At 55.7% G+C, this 20865-nt stretch overlaps 1 protein-coding gene across 6 annotated transcripts; it reads right to left on the reverse strand.

Annotated features, from left to right (window-relative positions):
- Positions 1-7170: 7170 nt before the first annotated feature.
- On the reverse strand, positions 7171-20725 carry MMAB (metabolism of cobalamin associated B). Of its 6 annotated transcripts, none has more exons than XR_006195158.1 (10): positions 20570-20725; positions 19362-19423; positions 16390-16483; positions 14478-14535; positions 12243-12315; positions 11916-12013; positions 11456-11520; positions 11188-11333; positions 9641-9700; positions 8233-8247 (listed from the first exon to the last, which is right to left on the reverse strand). XR_006195158.1 is itself a non-coding variant. In XM_042910160.1 (9 exons), exons 1-9 carry the CDS (start codon positions 20683-20685, stop codon positions 8148-8150), a joined length of 726 nt encoding a protein of 241 aa, XP_042766094.1. In that variant the 5' UTR covers positions 20686-20725; the 3' UTR covers positions 7171-8147. The 6 variants fall into 6 exon arrangements, 3 of the variants coding, with proteins under 3 accessions (XP_042766094.1, XP_042766096.1, XP_042766095.1); XR_006195156.1 differs by having other exon boundaries at positions 12206-12315; XM_042910160.1 differs by lacking the exon at positions 11188-11333 and having other exon boundaries at positions 7171-8247.
- Positions 20726-20865: the final 140 nt, after the last annotated feature.

Raw genomic sequence — 20865 nt, forward strand, 5'->3', positions numbered from 1 at the left:
GGCTGAGTTGTCAGCACAGAGCCCGATGCGGGGCTCGAATTCGTCAACTGCAAGATCATGACCTGAGCAGAAGTCAGACGCTCAATCGACGGAGCCCCCCAGGCGCCCCTCAGGCTCCTTCTTAACACAGCCTTCCGGGCAGCCCCTCCCGACCAAATGGCATATTGGCGTCTTCTCACCCCTGGAATAAGCCCTTCCACTGTCTCCACAAAAGGTAATTGGGAAGGGAAGCTGGGTTTTGCTACCGAAGGCCCAGGTGGAGTGCTGGTTTGTGCCACTTGGCTGACTGTGGCACATTGGATTCATCGCTGTACCCGACGGGGCACCAGTTTGTCCAAATGAAGTTAGGGTGATAATCCACGGTGAAAATCCATCTAAGATGATAAATACGGATGTTCTTTGTCTACTCTCAAACCCCACGCAAGTTAAAGATGCAGCAGCCGACAGAGGAGAAAGAAGGATGCCAGCGTCCTCGGCATCCTGTGGAAAGCTGGTGTGATCACCTTCCGGGGGCAATCCTCAGTGGGGCCGTGATCATTTTTCTTCCCTCCTCTGTTGCCCTAGAACCGAAGCCAACCCTCCACATTCAGGCTGCCCAGGAACTGCACTCCAGACAGCCAGCTGTCTCCAGCAGAACGACCAGGGGCATGTTCTCCAGGCTTCTAGAGTTCGGAGGGGCCCCGTGGCTCTGGCTACCGGAGGGAAGCCTACCCTGGCTCCAAGCATCCCGAGAGAGGTAGATGATTTATGACAGGCATGGAAAGCATTTGTCCGTTTCTTTTCTCTTTGGCAGTCATGTTTATTACACAAGTAAGCCTTTGTCAAATCCAACCCAAACTCATTGTTCAAAAAAAAAAAAAAAAGAAAGAAAATCCAGACAAACAACAATTAAAGTTAAAACCACCCATAATCCCATGATTTAGAGGTATTTTGTTTTTAATGTTTATTTTTGAGAGAGAGAGACAGAGTGTGAGCAGGGGAGGAACAGAGAGAGGGAGACACAGAATCTGAAGCAGGCTCCAGGGTCTGAGCTGTCAGCACAGAGCCCGACGCAGGGCTTGAACTCACGAACCGTGAGATCGTGACCTGAGCCGAAGTCAGACACTCAACCGACTGAGCCACCCAGGTGCCCCTTAGAGGTAAGTATTACTAACACATGAGACAGATCCTTGCATTTTTTTCCTATGGTGTATACACACACATGCATTTCTTTTCCAGGAATTAGGTCGTTCTATACATACTATTTTACAACTTGTTTTTTTTTTCACTTAAAAGTTTTCTCTTTTCCACAGTAATAAATATATAGACACAATCAATGTCAGTCGTTTTGTGTTTCCTTCTTTTTTTTTTTTTTTTTTTTTTTTTTTTTTTTTTTTGAGAAAGAGGATGCAAGTGAGCAAGGGGCAGAAAGAGAGAGAGAGAAGCAGGACTCACCTGGGGCTCGTGTTCACCTAAAGTGGGTCTCGTGTTCACCCGATGCAGGACTTGAACTCACGGACCACCCACGCACCCAGTTTGTGTTTCTTATAGCCTCTTACTGTTAACTATTTTCCCTGTTTAGCAATTAGCTCCCTATTGTTAGACACGGTGTCCAGTTTTTCACTGTAATGGGCAGCACTGCCCTGAAAAATCCCGATGGCTCCACCAACCTATCTATTTCCTTTGGAGAAATTCTCGGACGCAGAATCCATAAGGACGTACGTTTCTAGGACTTTTGTGTGCACTGCCAAATTGCCCTCCTGAAAGGTCGTCCTATCTCCAATTCCCCCAGCAGTGGAGAGTCCGCTTCTGTCTCCCCGCTGAAGTCTGCAGGTGGAGAGCCACAGGCTCGGAACTCTCTCCAGCTGCTGGGTCCTGCGGCCCGACCCCTGAGGATCCTCAGAAACAAGTTCTTCCTCTCCCACTGGGCCACCCCAAGCGCCCGACAGAGAGTGTGTGGCCGGGAGGGGACAGGGTCCTGGTGCCACCTGGCCCGGCCACTCACAGACACCACCGCTCTCTCCTCCACGGACGTGCCCAGATGCCTTTTCTCGAGGCGGGCTGCCCACACCTTGTGACGGGACAGCGAGCTTTTGAGCTATCATCAACCTTATTTCCCTCTACAGCTCCTACGGAGTTAACAGATGTACGCACGTCTGAGGCAGTCATGCGGCAAGAGACTTTGGGGCCAATCCTTCCCGTTTTGACAGTGTGTAATCGAGGTGAAGCCATAAATTTTATAAACAAGAATAAACGACCCTTAGCAACATATGTCTGCTCGACCCTTCCAAGGTGATCGTAAATAAAGGCACCTGCTGGCTGGAGGAAGGATGTGGGCGCTGCAGATGGCCGGCGATGAGGGCCGAAGGATCTGTGCCTTGGGAGCATCTGGTGGGGGACAGGTCACCCAGCCACACCCAGGTGCTGAGTCAGCTGGACGCCTTTCCACCATTTATTCGACCACTTCTCCGGGCCATCTTTGCCTCTATGCCCCCCAAGCTGATGCCTGCTTCTCACCCTTTCCCAGAGAGGTAGCTTGTAGCAGGTGTGGTAGGGACCCCTCCCCCAGGGTTTATGATACCCTCTTCTCCCCTCCCCTACTTAGCTGTCAATCACTGCCCCAAGGTGGCCCCTGAAAACTGGGGTTCTTGTCCTGGCTCTGCTGCTGCCCACAGGGAGGCCTCGGGTGGCATGAGTCACCGTGGAGAGGTTCAAGAACGTGCTGGAGGTAGACAGACCCAAGTTCAAATCCGAGTTTGGCCTCTTCTTGCTGCGTGACACTGGCCAAAGTGCTGTCTCCCTGTGCCCCAGTTCCTGTGTCTGCATCTGAAACAAAGATACAAATATGTACCTGTGGGGTGGGGGGGCGCGTCGGGGGGGGGGGCATGTGCTAAGCGCACACGGAAGCTGCTCTGGTATCGCTCAATAGAGCAGCCCTCCTGTTGCTCGAGAAGAGCTCTGTAAATGTCAGCTGTTTGTGATGAGACCATTATAACCATCATCGCCGCAGCAGGTGCTGTGTGACTCTGAGCAGGCGACTTCACCTCTCTGAGCTTCAGTTTCCTTAGACCTGTGAAATGGGGAGAATGTGTACGCGCCTCACGGGGTTCCGAGAAATGAGACACGTCCATGCAGTCGAGCATTGAGGGAACGGTAGCCATGGTGCTGAGAGGGTGTAGAGCCCGGCTCCACCTCCTAGAGCCATAGGACCTTGGGAAAGCCCTTTCTCCTCTCTGGGCCTCAGTTTTTCCGCCTGTAATTTGGACATGACGGTAATGTTAACAGTACCACATGCAGGGGCTGTTGAAAGAATTAAACGAAAGGTTGCCTGTAAAGTGCTTAGGAGGCCGGACACAATCAGTACTCAATTTGCGGTCGTTATTGATATTGACCTACTAATACGTACGCGTGTCTCGACCTCAGTTTCTTCATCTGTGAAATGGGAGCAATGATCTCTCTGATCCCTTTCGGCTCTCATTGCTCTGTGACTGAGTAACCTCTCCCTTTTAGTCGGGCATGGTGTCCCTGGAGCCGTGGCCCTTGTTCTGACTGGGACTAGCACCCCCTGAAGCACACCTGTGTCCCTCCAGCCTCAGCAAGTCCAAACCACCCGGAGGTGCTGCTCGGTGGTGTTCTGGGCTTCACCCAGGCCTGAGCTACTTGAAAGTGCTTAGAAAAGGAGAAGACAGGGGCGCCTGGGTGGCGCAGTCGGTTAAGTGTCCGACCTCAGCCAGGTCACGATCTCACGGTCCGTGAGTTCGAGCCCTGCGTCAGGCTCTGGGCTGATGGCTCGGAGCCTGGAGCCTGTTTCCGCTTCTGTGTCTCCCTCTCTCTCTGCCCCTCCCCCGTTCATGCTCTGTCTCTCTCTGTCCCAAAAATAAATAAAAAACGTTGAAAAAAAAAGAAAAGGAGAAGACGCAATTCAACAATAAGCTACTTTTTTTGGGGGGGGGATATAGCCGCTGCTGTGTGCTGAACCCGTTGACTTATTCCCCGAACCCTCGGAAATTGAATCATCCCCAGTCATAAGAGGTGAAGACTGAGGGGTCGCCGCCTGGGTGGCTCAGTCGGTTAAGTGTCTGACTTCGGCTCGGGTCACCATCTTGTGGTTCATGAGTTCAAGCCCCGCATCAGTCTCTCTGCTGCCAGCGCTAAGCCTGCTTCGGGCCCTCTGTGCCCCTCCCCTGCTTGTGCACGCCCTCTCTCTCTCTCTCTCTCAAAAATAAACATTAAAAAAAAAAAAAAGGTGAAGTCGGTTATGCGTATGACTCTTGATTTCGGCTGAGGTCATGATCTCCCGGAGTGCGGGTTCGAGCCCCGTGTCGGGCTCTGTACTGACAGCACGGCGCCTGCTTGGAATTCTCTCTCTCTGCCCCTCCCCATCTCTGTCTCTGTCTCTCAAAATAAATAAATAAACTTCAAAAAGGTGAAGACTGAGGCTCAGCAAGGTTAGTGAGCAATTCACTCAAGGTGGCTCACCCAGGAAGCGGCACAGCTGGAGCCTGAATTCGAATCTAACCGTAACGGCAAACCGTAAGAACAGCTGGCTTGCTGCGGGGCGTGCCGAGCCCTTTTACACGCTGCCTCATTAAGCTCTCCCCGTGACCCCTACCTATGGGGCAGACATTGTTGTCCTTCCCATTTCACAGATGAAGAAGCAAGGCTGAGAAGGATGGAGTGGCCCGCCCAGAGGCAAGAAGCTAGAAAGTTCCAGAGCTGGTCTTGAGCCCATGCCAAGCTGTGCTCACTGCCCTCCGTGGTGTTTCAAGCATCGGAAGCCGTCCGGCGGCCTCGCCGGCCAGCCCCAGTGCTGCTTCTCGCGCTTCAAGGCTGGAGCTCTGCGGACTCCAGGCGAGGCTTTGCAGCAGGCAGCCTGAGACTCCGGTCGGCTCCTGAAAAGGGGGGCTACGCTGGTCATTCTAGGGGATTCTTGCCCGGGGCTTCCACGGTGTATGCGCGTGGTGAACACGTGCGTGCGTCTCTAGGAAGAGTGTGCACGGTCCCTCCGTCACAAGTGTCTGATTCTGTGGAGTGGGAGAGGAACGTGAGGGACATCCTCAGGCCTCAGGCGTCCCCGACCTGTCACCCCTGCCTCTGCTCCGGCTCAAGCACTGTCTTCCACCGGGGACTCCCAGAGAAGGAAACTGCACCCCCATCAGGGCTGCAAAGGTAAGTCGTTGATAAGAACGACTGGGCCAGCCTGGGTCCAGTATTGCCCGGAAGATTCCTGGGCCTGGGCGAAGGGAGGGAGGGACGGGCCACAAATCCGTCCAGGCACTGATTTATGTAGCATTCACGCAGAATTTATTATACAAGGAATTTTATTCAATTAAACTTGAAGTACGTCTGGATTCTTAAAGGTTCAGTAGTGATAACTGGGACAGAGCGATCATAAAACTGGATGGGCTGTCGGAGGAAGGTGTCGGGAGGAGGCGAGGGTGACATTGCAGCTGACGGGGGATTCGGAACCGGGACGTTTGTCATTGGGATGTGTTACAAGTTCGGGCGGAGAAAATTACTCGGTGAAAAATGCACATTAACAATAGCCAGGAGACATCAGTTAAGGGAAACTGGGTTGAGAAATGAGACGGCAGAATCTATTAGCGTCTGACATTGTTCTCAGCGGCCCAGGTCGTGATTAAAACGACTGTCAAGTGGCGGTGGAGGGAGAGACACAAGGCCCCCTGTCCTGAGCCCACACCTGGCTGCAGACTCCCTGAGACAAGGTGCTTCCCCTGAGCCTCGGTTTCTTCCCCTGCAGAGTGCCTGTTTCAGGGCTACCGTGAGCTTTGAACACAAGGGTCCGTGGTACCCCTGGACCGGGCCTGGCACACAGTCAACCCCCAGCTCCTCTCTGGCAGGAGTATTAAATGGGCCCCGGGCCCCAGGTCTGGCCCAGGGGTAGGCAGGTGAGGTACTTTAATGGGTGCCAATGTATGGAAGTGCCCCAAACCCCAGGAATCAAGGGAGGTCAAAGTTTCATGTGATATTTTAAAAGATTAAAAGGATGCAAGAGATCTATGATCGAGGAAGCATCACCATTTTTTAAGTAATCTCTGGGTCCAGCACAGGGCTGGAACTCACGACCCGAGATCAAGAGTCGCCTGCTCCACTGACCGAGCCAGGCAGGCGCCCCAAGACATCACAGTTTTAAGTAAAAGCGGCCTGCTGTTTCTTTCCCGACCCCTGCACAACTGCGCGGGGCGGGGGCGACGGCTCGTGAGCGCCGACAGCAGCGTGCAAACAGATCAGGCAACGCGGGCTTCCTACTTAGTCGTGTGTCTGGATGGCGGAGCTTTTGATGAACTTTCCCCCTGGGTTTGAGACACAGGAGGAGATTTTGCCGGGTGCACGCGGGGGTGCGCATTTCTCCTTTTGCTTCTGGCTCCAGCGTGGCTTTGTGAGGCACTGCAGGACAGCAAACGTTTCAAACTGATCAGTCCTCTGGGTCCCCAGAGCAGGCTCGCTCTGTTTTTCTCAGGTTGGCAACACGGGAGGCAGCCCCCGAGATGCCAAGTCTGCCCTGCGCCTGGGCCGTTTCTCGGGGAGTGCGTGCCAGCCAAAGACAAGAGGTGGAGGCAGGGCCTGGGAACCGGGGGTTAACTCCAGGCGCGCGACAGCCTCTCCCCACAAGGGCTGGCGGGGACGGGATTTGGCAAGAGGCAAGCTGCTTTGTTTCAAAGCATCATTTTATGCTGCATTTCAAGGGCTTCTCCTGTCCTTTTCCAGGGTGTCTGACCATGGCTGGGAGCGTTTTGGTACGTGTGTCCTGCCCCTTCCAGGAAGACTGTGAGGAGGGGGCAGAAGCGAGGGAACGAGTGGTTCACCGCAAGCTCTTGGGGCCAGCTCCTCCCCGGCCCGGCCCGAGTGCTTGCGGGGCAGTTAGCCACGTTAGCCTCTCCTGAAATGCCGGCGTTTTCAGCGTTTCCAGATCTGCACGGACGCTCAGCACCCGCTGGGGAGCAGACCTGGCGCTAACCACTGGGCGGGCGGAGCGGGGCAGGCCTCGGACACGGCCTCTTCCGGGAGGGATCTCACCTTCGCCCACGCTCACCGGCACCTCAGCCACCTCCCCGCCCAGGCTCAAGAGGGTTGCTGCAGCCTGCCGGGAGGCCGAGGATCCAGCGGGATGAAATGTACCCGTTCCTGCAAAATGTGCAGGCAGAGTCGTAAGAAATGAGAGCAAAATTATACGTGTGACCGATCATTTTAATGTTCGCTGACTCGCTGGCAAAAGGAGGACAGCAGAGTGACCAGCCTGCCTGAAGCGAGCCGGTGCCCGATGTGAAGCAGGGGCTCCGCAAGTGAATGATTGCTGAGCCGAGTTCACCAGGCATCTTGGCCCTGACAGTTAGCGAGAGCCTGCCCTTCCGGAGTCATTTCCCGCAATTAGCAGCGCGCGATCTTCACGTTCTCAGGGCCGCCTCCTCGCCCTGCATAAATATCCCCTTCCCAAGGACACAGCTGGCACTGGCAGTGTCATCTCGCAGTGGGAGGGGGCGGCGGTGACAAGAGAGATAAAATACAGCCATGGCATGGATCTCAGAGGCATAAACCGGCAGAGAAAGAAATCCTTCTCCAAGGCGTGCCGTTCCTCGGTCCCTCTTCCCTGGACCCTGGTCCCTCATCCCTGAGTCCGAAGCAAGTTGTGAGGCCTCACCTGTCAGTGTGCAGCTGCCCTGCCCCCACACGTAGGTGGGGATGGTGGCTCGGAGGTGACCGAACTTCCAAATCCCGCCTGCCTTCCCCTTTATAAACGTGACATTTACAGCCCCTCTGGCCCAGCTAAATCCCAATTACATTTCCCAGGGTCTCTGGTATCGTTCCAAATCTTTATGCCACCTGAGCCAGCAGGGGAAGGGCTCTCTCACCACATGCGCGCGCACACGCACGCACGCGCACACACACACACACACACGACTTAAGCTTTTCCCACTTTTAATTTTTTTCTATGTGGCTTTTCACTGCTGGGATCACTTTGCCTTATTTTCCCCCATACTGAATTCATTCATTACCACCTCCTCTAAGACCCAGGAGAGCCTAGCGGGGAGGACAGGGGTCTCCTCCAGCCCCCCTGGGTGAGATCTTCAAGAATCAGGACAGGAAGGACAAACTCTTCACCTCGGAGGGCTCTACAGATCTCCCCCTTTGCATTATTTCCAGGTGCCTCAGGCTCGGTCCGACGGGTCATTTTTCTTGTATATTTTTTCCTGATTCCCCTCTTTCATGGCTGCGTATCTGGCTAATGTGAAGAGATAGTCGCTGAGTCTGGAGGGACAGAGAGAATAATCTGAAATGAGAGATCAATGCTAACTGGGTCCTTCCCATATTAGCCTTCAAGGAGGAAATATAAATCACACACCCCAGGAGCATCGGGCGGGACAGCGGGTGCTCGGCCAACTTGGGCTTTGATGGATGACACTCCAGGCCAGCTTCTGTGACTGTGGCGCCGGGGCTGGGGCAGTTCGTGCCAGATGAGGCCGCTACCCCCACCGGACCTCACAGGGCTGGTGGCTTTGGGCCACTCCCTAGATTGGTTTGCGTACCTTCCGTGACCAGGACCGAGACACCCAGCCCGCCCTTAAGGAGCCTGCAGTGAGTTCACGAAGCCGCCCACCTTTCAACCGTCCCCCGCTTTTCCTTGTTTTCATGCCGAGCGCTGCCCACCACCCTCTTCCACCTCTCCAGGCCCCAATCTTACCCTCTGCGGCCAGCTCCATGCCGGGTCCTGCTGGAACCTTCCCTGACCACGCCCCCACTGAGATTGAACCCCCCTCCTCCTGATGCCTGGCCGTCTCTCTGGGGGCAGGGTTTGGGGGCAGTGGAAGAGATTCTGCTCTGGGTGTCTCCCATTCCTGGAAGGTAGTGACATGCTTGTTTCCAGTCTGCCTAGCGCTACCCTCCTTGCTGAGGAAACGAACTGGCTTGGCCCACACAACACTACGGGAGGACAAGGCCTCCAAAGGCCACTGCTGTGCCGATGAACGGAACCTTCCTCTCTCCCTTCAGGCCCAGCCACCTCCCAGGAAGAAAGGAGCTGATCAGGTCACATCCCAGGGAGAGGAGTGACCTCAGTGAGGGGCGAGACCCCGGCTGTGAGGTCGCTTTCTGGAAATCCAGGACAGCTCCCAGGGGCCCCCTGGTTCTCAGTCTGCCCCTGGGCCCTGACCTTGCCCACACTGGAACTGCATGAGGCAAGGCTGGAATGGAACCCAGACGAGACCTCCTGGGGCCAGCCCGGCTCACTGGCTCCTGTGCCGGGGCCCTGGGCCCTGACGGCCCTGAGCTGGCCTTGCCTGGCTGTCTCTTCTCAGTTCATACAGCCCTGGAGTCTTGTGGGGAGGGGCTGACAGTGGGTCTGACCCCTGCCTGAGCTCCCTGGTCACTCAACCCGAAAGCGGGCCCCTTCCTGCTGCACTGTCCCTTTGTTCTTATGTTGCGTCCTCCTGGTTTTCACAACAGCCTCTCCCGACACCTTCACCTCACCAGGGACAGGGACGGTACCTGCCTCATTCTCAGCTGCATCCCTGTGCCCGACACAGCGCCTGGCACGTCGCCGACCCTCAGTGGATATGAACGTGTGGGCCCCCTTCTCTTATCGTTGCTTCCCACAACGTGCCTAGTTTTACTGAATGGGACTCTCCAAATTCCATCAGAGTACCTGTTTAAAAACTTGGCCACGTTAGCGTCCGTCTCACCCATCTGGACAAGAGGCACCACCCTGGAAGAGGAGGAAACGCCACGTCGCATACGTTACGGGATCGACACTCCGGGGGACCCAGGGCTGCGTCCCACACCGGCACCTCAGAGCCTACAGTGGCTTGACCTGGTGCCCTTGCCGGCCTGGGCGCAGACATCCCTCCGGACTGCTGTCTGCTGAGCACTGGTGACGGGGCGGGCCCTTGACGCAGGTCACCTCCGCCACATAACCCTTGCTGAGAGATGCTCTCCCCGAAACTGAGGCTCTGGCTTTGTGTCCCCTGCCCAAGGGGTTTCATCATCCCACATGCACGTCCCCACCACCCTGCCTGGTGCATCCTCTGCTGGACTAGGCCCCCTGCCGAGCCTTTGCGTCTCTCCGATTGTTTTGGTACCACGGGCATTGCCGACACGGATGGTTTTCTACAAATGATGAATTTTTTCTTTTGAAACTGAAGCTCTGTTACGCGGGGCCCCTTTGGGAACCACTTGGGCCCACGGGCCTTTCATGAGGGATGGGACCTTTGTGATGTGGGGCTGTGGACAGAGCTCGGGTTTGGAAGCAGACCGACCCGGGCTCAAATCTGGACTCTGCCATGGACCGCTCAGGTGACCGCCCTGGCCACGAGGTCGCCTCTCTGAGCTCGTTTCCCGACTCCTGTACACGGGGGGCTGCCACCACCCCTCTGCCAAGGTTATCCTGAGGCATCAATGAGGTGACGATGAGAACATGCCCAGCACGGCCCTGCCCGTTCTATCAGTGTAGGGCCTCACTTCCATTTGTCTGGGAAGCTGGGTGGCAGCTGGCGTTACGAGTGGCGTAAATGGAGGTTTTGCAGGGAACTCTTCTGAAGTTTCTCTGAAAGGCTGTCAGTAGCTTTTAGGGGTCCCTCCTCTTCCTGACTCGCAGGTGTTGGGGCATCGGGTGGCTGGTCTGTTGAGAGCTTCCACCTGCCCCCCACCAGCCCCGCCGCCAGCCCTGTGGGTCCCTCTGGGCCCTTCTTTACCCAGCAGCCAGCAGGGTCCCTTCATGTCACTGCGTGGCCTAAAGCCCACCAACGGTTTCCTATTGCTCTCGGGATAGAGGTAGACCTCTCTGTGCCTCCGAGGCCCTGCCCGGTCTCTGGCCTCATTGTGCCCCACGCCCTCTCCCTCTGGACCCAGACGCCGGGTCTCCTTTGTGTCCGTTCAGTACGGGCTGCCACCTCTGCCCTTGCTGTCCCCTCGCACTGGACGCTGTTCCTCCCCGCCCCCCAATCCTTCAGCCCCTGGCTCACGCAGTGTGACTGGGAGAGACCCTCCCTGTGTCCCTCACAGCCCTGTGACCACGGTGCGGGGCTCGCCACTCATTCCTGCCCAGCTCCAACCACCCCACTTACATTAACCCCCAGGGACGAGGAGCCAGGGCACAGGGCAAGGAGGCCTCCCCCGAATATCCTTTTGACTTTCATAGCACGTGAGTGTCAGAATTACAGATAACCAGCTAACCCCATCAGGGACTCCTCCTACCCTGTTCACCTATAACCTCTTGTTTCTCCATAAGCTCTGATCGTGATGTGGGTTACATCATCTGTCATTTGTCCGCTCGCGGGTCACTGTCTCCCCTCGGCTATGCAGGGCTCTGAGGACAGAGACCCGGGCTGGCTGGCGTCCACCTGGAACGGTGAAGGTGGCAGGTGAAGGTCTGCCGATGGGTGGCTGGATGGCACGGGGCCGACCCTCCTAGGCTTGCCTGCTGCTCTGGCCAGGCCCCCGCCCTCTCCCTTGGCCCCCTTACCGTCTCTCTGCTCGGCGGCACACGGCCCGACAGAAGTGCAGCGCGGAGCTGCTCTTGCCTCCCGACTGAAAGGAGAGAGCACTGGCTGGAGCGGGGCTGGGGAGGGGGGGGGGGAAGGGGTGGGGAGGGGGGGAGGGGTGGGGGTGGGGTGGGTGTGCCCACTGTAGACAGGGAGTCCCCTGGACAGATGGACCGACGGATACACGGGACCCCGCCCCCGCCCCCAGCCAGCAGTTTTCCGCTTCCGGGGCCCTGCAGAGGGGCGCGTCCACTGGGAAGCCCCCTCCAAAGTGGGCAGGGCTGGGGAGGGACCAGGGAGGGTCCGGAGGGGACTTGGGAGGCCGGCGGCCAGCTTCTGTCACAGGCAAAAATTAAAGAGGGGGCTTACTCCGCACCTGTGTGTTTCTGTGAACACACTTGGCCTGTGGCCACCCCTAGGTTGACACCGCCTGGCACCTACCGGCAGGATAAACGCCGTGAGAGGGGGGAGCTGGCTGGAGTATCTGTCGATCCACTGCTCCAGCTCCAGGATGGGCCCCGCCTCGAATGCGGCACATCCTGAGGAGCCGAGAAGCAGGAGGACACGGCCATGGGGCCCGTCGCCCCCCAGACCAAGGAAACGGCCCCCATGTCCCTTCCACCCCGGGGGGCTCTGCAAACCACTTCCGCCGGCTTGGGAGGGCCTTCCTTCCCGGGGTCTACGGGCCAGGCTGATGGGGGTGCCAGGGGACGCCCCGGACAGGGTCCCACCTCTGAGCACGCGCGGCAGGTTGGGAGAGAAGATTACTTAAGTGAGCCTCCCTGGCCGAGGAGCGCGGGGTCGCCAGGGCAGAGCCGACGTCCTGCAGCGAGCACTGGATCTGGGGAAGCAACGGGGGGCGACAGTGAAGACCCGTTCCTGGCGGGCCGGGCGGGGCTCACGTGGTTCCACGTGCAGGGGTGCCCTGTGACACGAGGAGGCGAGCGGGGGCTGCCCTGCTGGGGACTGGCCGGATCTTTAATCAGCTGGCATTTAAAGGTGAATCGGCAAACTCTGTCTGAACCTTTGGCACGTCTGCCTTGGACACCAGCTCTGTTGAGCGGGGGCCCTGGGTCCCTTGGGGATGCGAGTCACACAGACGATGAGCGTCAGGTGCCCAGCGACAGTCAAGAGGTAGCTTCTCACCCCGCTCTCGTCTCCGTCAGGCCTGGGCCCCGGGAAGTCCTTCCCTTTCCTCTCCACTGACGGCTTTGGTTGTCTGACCTGTGACAGCCGGGCCGAGACACCAAACGTGACAGTGCTTTAAAACTAAGCCATAAAGGACAAGTATGTACGAGAACATGGTCGACCCCTGCGTGACAAACGACCCACGGGCGCCCGTGCCAGTGAGCCCCACGAATGCCGCCTCCTTTGTGGCCGGCCAGAGTCCGCTCAAGCTGGGTGGGGCGCCGTGAGGTGGGTGGTGGTCTGCGACCTCTGCTGAGATGGCGACTGTGACAGCGTGCCGGGAGCAGGGCGCAGCGGGAGGCAGCAGAGGCCGCCCACCCAGCAGTGAGCTGGGACCCTCCTTGGGCTGCCGACCGGCAGAACCTGGGTGGGGACCTTGGCCACCTGGCGTCTCGCAGGCTTCGAGCGGGAGGCGGGGTAACGGTAGTGCCCCCCTGGACGGCCAGCTGCAGCACTCACCCCAGCACTGGAGGGGGCGGGAGCCAGCTTGGGAATCAGATCCCAACTCCGCTGATTCCCAGCCCCGGCGCCTTGGGCAGGCGGCCCTTTCCTTTAGGAGTTTGTTTTGCCCCAATAACGTGCCCGTTAACCTGCAGGTCACAGGCTTCTGAGGAGAGCGGTGCACGGGCCCAGCTAGCAGGGACCTGGCGGGGCTCCCGGGTGAGAAGGTCACAGTCTGCACCCTCGGGGTGCCCAGGCCAGTGGGGAGACAGACGGATCAGACCGTGTGACACTCTTTGTGGCACCTGCCGTTAGAGGCGGGGCCTCCACAACGGGGGTTGTGGAAAGCTGGAGGAGGCGCCTAACCGGGCTGGAGGCCCTGGGGGACGTGACGTTGGAGCTGGGACCCAAAGGACAGGGGCCTAAAGCATAGGTGGACTCATCACGTCACTGCCCCCGCCCCCCCACCCCCGCCTCAGCCTTTTCCCTCTGGAAACCCTGCAGAGATGAGCACAGCATGCGGAAATGACGCCTGCTGAGGTGAGAACTTCTTCACTGGGAGGCTGAAAACCACGCTGGCGGCGCATAGGAGGGCCTCATTCACAGAAAGTTCCGGCACTTAAGGCCCTCCCACCCTTCTGTGGCCCCCTCACTGCCCTCCGCCTGCTCCCAGGAGGCTAAGCGGGCCCCAGCCTGGCCTGGAGGACTGAAGCAGGCTGAGTGTCCAGGAAGCAGCTTCTACAGTCTCAGGTCAATGTGTAGACTGAAACCTTGGACACGTCCTATGCATCCGAGGGGATGTCCCTGTCTCCACTGTTAAAGTCCTGTCTGTGGGTCAGTCTCCATGCTTCCTAAGGAGAACACTAATACTGAAGGCCATAAGGTCCCCTGGCCTAGGGCTTCCTGAAGCTGGTTTTCCCAGGTTTCTCAGCCTCGGGGCTGCTGACATTCAGGCAAGCGGCATTCTCTGTGGCAGGGGAGGCCCTGGGCGTTGTAGGACGTTTAGCATGTGCATCGCTGGCCTCTACCAACTAGATATCAGGAGCTGCCCCCACCCCCCCCGCCCACCTGTAACCACCAAGAGTAATACCAGACATTGCCGTGCGTCCCCTGAAGGGCAGAAGCACGCTGGGTCAAGTCCACTGCACTTTACATTCCCCCCCCCGCCCCTTGGTGCTGTTCTCACCACTCGCCTGGGAGGGAGGATGATCTCTGTGTCCCTGTTTTGCAGGTGAAGAAACAGAGGGTCCCAGAGAAACAGTGAGTAGCCCCAGGTGACCCAGAGAGGAAGTGACGGTCAGATGGCAAATCCAGTTATGGCCATCAGGCCACAGGGATACAAATCCCAACTTGGGATGAGACACTGCTACTCACTTTCTGCAGCTCTTCAGCAAACGGGTGGCCTTTTTCTGCGACTAATTCCAAAGCAAACCTATGAGGAAAAAGAAAAGAATCTGCGTCTCACATCACGTCTGTGGGCCCTAATTCAGCTCTGACACCACAGGGTTATTTTTCTTGCTGACAGTGAGAACATCATAACCTTTCATTTGGTTAGGGGTGTTTGTTGCTCAAAATGCCTTTCCTTATACTCATTACTCATCCAGTCAACACTTCCTTTCTCAGTGCCTACTCTGGCCAGGTCCAGGCAATTCAGCATGAGTACAAGGGACACAGGCTCTGTTCGGCAGGAGGCCGAGGCATGAATCGGGTATCACATGACTGAACGTGAAGTTGCAAACTGAGGTCAGCTCTCTGGAAAGGGCCAGGGTCCTGGGAACCTTGGCCTTGGCTGGAGTTCAGGGAGGGCTTCCTGGAGGAAGCAGTGCTGGAAGTGGGACTTTGAAGGCTGAGTAGTTCCTGGTAAGGCAGGTGGGATGGGGAAAGCCAAGCGCCCCAGACGCAGGTCAGGACCCCAGCTCCAGCCTCCCTCCAAACTCTGCCACTCTCTTTACCAGTCAGGGGCCTGGCAGGGAAGAGTCGGCAGTGCATTCGCAGGGTTCCTGGAGGAAAGGCTGGCCAGGGGACTATTAACAGGGTGTGAGAAAAGTTATGGAATGACAGTGGGTGGCAAAAATTAGCACAAGCAGGGGCCTGAAGGGGCGAGGGAGGGTCAAAGGTGCTCCAGACCCGGGAGAGCTGGATTCTCGGTGGGGCCACCGCCAGGAGCCATGCAGCTGGCTGGGCGAGAGTCACTGGGGAATGGGGGCAAAAGTGTTCCCGCTCCTCTCTCTACCAATGTCCCATCTCCTGCTGGTGCCTTCCATTGGCTGGACCCGCCCGGAAGACAGAGGAGGGGACTGGGGTGAAGTGTCACCACGCAACAGAGGTTGCCTTCTGAGCACAACCAGTGTATCGTCTTAGCCTGCCTTACAGTCAGAACTAAACAGACAAACGTGTTAATTTGTCATCTAGCGTGGGTCTCCCGTTTTGGACTGCAAGGAACAACTCTGTGGGCCAGACACAGCCTGCCCTCCGCAAAGCGACATCCTCTGGCCTGGCACCAGGCAGGTGCCCGGGAATATCCTCAGGGAAGACATCCCCACGATGCAGCCAGTTGTAGACCCTCCTCGGTGCTGCTCCTTCAGGCTCCCGCCACCTGGAGGGTGCCCCTCTACTGTCTGCTCCCCCAGCACCCCCAAGACTGTGGGCTCCATGAGGCACGTGGGCTGAGGCTCTCTGCCTGGCACATGGAGAGGCTTGCTCTCCGACAATCCACAATCGAGGCGTCCCCAGTCTCCTGCCCCCCTGCCCCGGACTGAGGGATGATGGCTTGCTGATTTGCTAATCCTAAACAGCTGATGCCAGAACTCCCCGTCCTTCCCCCCTGCCCATTTCACCTTGTGTCTGCCTCTTCCACCTCCTCCCCCCACCCCCCGCCTCCCCACAGGCACCAAGGGGTCTGCGTTCTCTGCTCCGCTGGCAGACCACCTGCACCTGCCATTATCCGTCCTGAACACCTCACCTAGTCGGGCCCATCACTGGGAGGTGGGAGCCGCACACCCGTACTCGCCTGAAGAGTGGGGGAACCAGGGAAGGAGGGGCATGGCAGCTCCACATGGCGTGGGACGGATGCCAGCCAGGAGCAGGCAGGGCCGGAAGGGAAAGGCGCCTGCAGCCCCCGGCAGCCTCGTGGAGCTGACCACGTGCCCGTGCCTGCCAGGCCGAGGCAGGTTCATCAAGAGTTGGCCGCCCCCCGGGGCCAGCCAGCACTCTCGAGAGCTTCCCGTGAACTACGTTACTGGTGCCGATTCAAACCCCGCCTCAAGGCCAACCCCGTCTGCCTTACCCAATGGCTGAGCTTAATTCATCTGTAGTTCCCAAGGCTTCAAACACTTGGTCATCTTTAGGTCTCCTTTCTCCAGTGAAGGTGCTAGAAAACCCTATGAAAAAATGTTTAGCCACCCAAATTAAGATTTTTTATTTTTCCTGGCATGCTCTTTTTTTAAAAACACTTTCCACCTGAAGGATAACATATACACAGAAAAGTGCTCAAATCCTAAGTATATAAGTTGATCAATTGCTCCTACCTGAATATACCTCTGTGATCAGGACCCAGATCAACAAGTAGAGAATGATCAGCACCCCTGATGCCCCCAGGCACTCCCTTTCATTGCTATTCCTAAGGGTAACTTCTTTCCTGACATGCTTTTATTTTATTCCTAAAAATCATGTACTAATCATTCCGCTAAAGAAATAAGACATATAAAGGGGCACCTGGGTGGCTCGGTCGGTTAAGCATCCGACTCTTGATTTCAGTTCAGGTCACGATGTCATGGTTTGTGAGATGGAGCCCCGTGTTGGGCTCCATGCTGTCTGTGTGCCGCCTCCTTAGGATTCTTTCTCTCCCTCCCTCTCTGCCCCTACCCCACTTGCGTGGGACGGCTCTCTCTCTCTCTCTCTCTCTCTCTCAATAAATAAACATTGTTTAAAAAAAGAAATAAGACATATAGGTACATATTATAATTATATTTCACATAAAATCGAAGTCCTCTGTGGATCTCTGCCTAGGTCACGATTTCCCACCATGTTCCCTTAACCACGGAGATAGAACAAATCTGCTCCCGACAGCCAGGAGCCAGCCTGGCGCTCACAGGCAGGCTGTGGTGTTCCGTTGGGACTCAAACACCTCTGTGGAACACTGTCTGGTGGCCCCCACTCTGACTGTGACACAGCAATCCCCAAACAAGACCCCCCATAATCATGTCTGAGCACAGAACACTGTCCAACCTGTAAAAATGACCAAACATCCCCATTCTCTGGCTAATGCGAGGGACTGCTGCTTCTTTATCAATGACAGCTTTGGCCTCTCTTTGTCACACCCACCTTCTAGATAAAAAATGATTGAGATACCCAACTAGAGAATTAGCCCTGCTTCCTGACAGCATCCAATCCAAATTCCTGGAATTTGCTCCAGATCACCTGGCATAAGCCCAGTCCTATAATGGGTCCTTTCCAGTATCTTCTCACTGAGCCCACGGTGTGCCATGTAATGAGCTAAGTGACCCAACTTGACTAGACTGTCCCTGGGGGTCTCGGCTGGAGGGCATGCCTGTGCCTGTTCTCTTTCCCTTTATTTATTGTGGTAGTAGACACATAACATAAAACTTAGCATTCGAATCATTTCTAAGAGTATGGTTCAGTGGCATTAAGTATATTGTATGCATATCTTTTATACTTTTACGACATAAGTACATACTCCCCAAAATATATGTAAACTAGTGACCTGCACAGATTTAAAAAAAAATTTTTTTTGCTGTTTATTTATTTTTGAGACAGAGAGAGACATAGCATGAACGGAGGAGGGATAGAGAGAGAGGGGGAGACCCAGAATCCAAAGCAGGCTCCAGGCTCTGAGCTGTCGGCACAGAGCCCGACGCAGGGCTCAAACTCACAACCTGTGAGATCATGACCTGAACTGAAGTCGGATGCTCAACCGACTGAGCCACCCAGGCGCCCCACCTGCACAGTTTTTTTAAGTTTATTTGTTTACTTTGAGAGAAACAGAGACAGTGTGAGTGGGGGAGGGGCAGAGAGAGGGGGAGAGAGAATCCGAAGCAGGCTCCCACTGCCAGCGCACAGCCCAATGCAGGGCTTGATCCCACAAAGCCATGAGATCATGACCTGAGTCGAAACCAAGAGTGGGATGCTTAACCGACTGAGCCACCCAGGCGCCCCAACCTGCAATTTTTTTAATTAAAATATTTAAGTAGGGGCACCTGGGTGGCTCAGTCGGTTAAGTGTCCGACTTCAGCTCAGGGCATGATCTCACAGCTTGTGAGTTCGAGCCCCGTGTGGGGCTCTGTGCCTACCGCTCAGAGCCTGGAGCCTGCTTCAGATTCTGTGTGTGTGTGTGTGTGTGTGTGTGTGTGTGTGTGTGTGTGTGTGTGTGTGCCCCTCCCCACTCATGCTCTGTCTCTCTCAAAAATAAACATTAAAAAAAATAAATAAAAATAAAATACTTAAGAAATCTCTACACCCGACATAGGGCTCGAACTCAGGACCCCAAGATCAAGAGTCGCATGCACTTCTGAGCCGGCCAGGCGCCCCTGCAGTTGTAAACTTTAGAAAATATGTCACACTGATATAGTCTACATCTCACTTTTTTCTGTCCAACATTATTTTCAGGTATTGTTTACATAAATATATGCTCGTTACAAAAAGTCATAGGATAGAATAAAAGTATGTGCCATAAACAATGAAAGCCCTTCTGTTCATTCCCCTCTCCTAAACTCAATCTCTCTCCCAGGTAGTACTTCAAGATGTAACCTTTCAGCATATTCTATGCATATCTGAACACATATATGTATATACGCATAACACACACACACTTTTATCCAAGTAGATTTCAATTATTTGGATTGCTCTGCAACTTGCTTTTATCACTTCATAGATCTTAGGCATCTTTCATTTCATATCACATTTGATGATATTTATTGACACCTGTTACATTATTTTTAATGTTTTTAATGTTTATTTATTTTTGAGAGAGAGAGAGAAAGAGAGAGAGAGAGAACACAAGCAGGGGATAGGCAGAGAGAGAGGGAGATACAGAATCTGAAGCAGGCTCCAGGCTCTGAGTTGTCAGCACAGAGCCCGACGCGGGGCTCGAACTCATGAACTGTGAGATCACCGGAGCCGAAGTCGGACGCTCAACCGACTGAGCCACCCAGGTGCCCCTGTTACATAATTTTTAACGTATGCAAACAATTTGGAAGAACTTTCAAACGGAGTTTTTTGCATGTTTCATCTGCCGCCTACCTTTGTCTCCTGTTTTGGTGTATATCTTGGGGATCTTGGGTGTCTTCAAGGAAGGCTGTGGCCTAATGAGACACAGACATCAAGAAGTGGAGAGTGGGCATGACACCTCCTTCAGTGGGTCACATCTTGCCCAGTAACCTCAGAGGCAGCACTTTACCCTCCTCTGTTTGGATCTCATGTTGGCATCATTTTCCTCCCTTCTTCCCGATTCAGTCCGTTGTGGGCAAGCTCTGTGTCCTGCCCACATCCATTATCTGCAGAGTAGCTCATGTAGTGCACTGCTCAATGCACATGCTCAATAAATGTTCACTGAAAGAGTTTATTGATCACTTTCCATAGTCTCTGCACTGTGCTAAGTGGATTACTGGCATTATCTCCTGGAATTATCCCATAGGCACTACCGGTGACCTTCCTTTTACTGTTGAGGAAATTGGAGCTCACAAGATGAGACTCCAGGTCCCTGAGGAAGGAAGACACAGGGCTGGGATTCATGCCCAAGACTACCTTACTCCAGACCCCAGTTACCTTTTACCCGACAGAAACCGTGACTTTGACCCACCCAAACTCTTATCCTCTACTCTACCCAGTCAGGGCTGCTTGGAGAAAGTAATCTGGGCCATGTCCCTTCTATGAAGCTTCACGTATCCTCAGGAATGAAGACCTGGCAAAACAGAGTTCTAATTCTGGCATTTTCAGATAGCAACCTAACACCTTTAATGCAGGCTTTGACACGAACATGTGGCATCACGAGGTGATCCAAACGTTCAATTACTGGATCTAGGAGAGTATATCGATCCATGATAAATTCATGGGACTATGCGGGTTCGGAGGTCTGGGAAGGGGAGCAAGTTTCAAGGTCGGTGAGGACGGCCACCTTCAGATCGTGTCGGTGTATCTCTGTGTCTTAGGAAATAGGTCAAAATCTGAATTGAGGCCCACCCGACGGTGAGGCGGGGCAAGATGGCCCTCGTGGCGGGCCAGGGACGTGCCCTGCCCTGACGCACGACAGCCGGGCTTCGTTCGGACTTGTGCAAAGAAATCTTGGGTCTCTGGCTGCCACGGTGCTCACGTGGCCAAGGTGACGTCAGGACTAAGACGTGTCACCTGGCTGTTGCTGCGGCGACCTCACTGCGGTGTGACGTCACCATGGCGACGACACCACAATTCACGGCAGGTGTCCGAGTTACCCTCCCCAGCCAGGCACTCACCCGTCCCCGTCTTCCACGCCCTGGGGGCCGCGGCTCTGGAAACGGGGACACAGCAGCCTGCCGGCGCCGAGGCCCCCGCGCAGGCCAAGGCGGGCTCCCAGTCCCCACACAGCCATGCGCCAGGCAGCTCGTCAGGGGCTGACCCCGCCAGGCTCCCGTCCAGGTCGCGGGCGACTCCACCTACCTCCGGCCGCGTCACCGTTCAGCCCCCATTTTCCATTGGCTCTTGGCTCTCGACCCAGGGCGGGACACTCCCAGGGACTTGCTTTCCATTGGTTCGCGGAGGGGGCTGTCGG

Source organism: Panthera leo, chromosome D3, assembly GCF_018350215.1.
Source record: "Panthera leo isolate Ple1 chromosome D3, P.leo_Ple1_pat1.1, whole genome shotgun sequence".
NCBI classification, from domain to species: Eukaryota; Metazoa; Chordata; class Mammalia; order Carnivora; family Felidae; genus Panthera; species Panthera leo.

Excerpts from the sequence above, each read along its gene's own strand:
- MMAB (XM_042910160.1), bottom strand. The coding sequence starts at position 20,685 with ATGGCTGTGTGGGGACTGGGAGCCCGCCTTGGCCTGCGCGGGGGCCTC. Across the intron at positions 12,316-14,477 it reads TTGCTGAAGAGCTGCAGAAA|ATCCAGTGCTCGCTGCAGGA; the intron begins GTGAGTAGCAGT and ends TTGCTTCCCCAG. Across the intron at positions 12,014-12,242 it reads GGCCAGGGAGGCTCACTTAA|GATGTGCCGCATTCGAGGCG; the intron begins GTAATCTTCTCT and ends TCGGCTCCTCAG.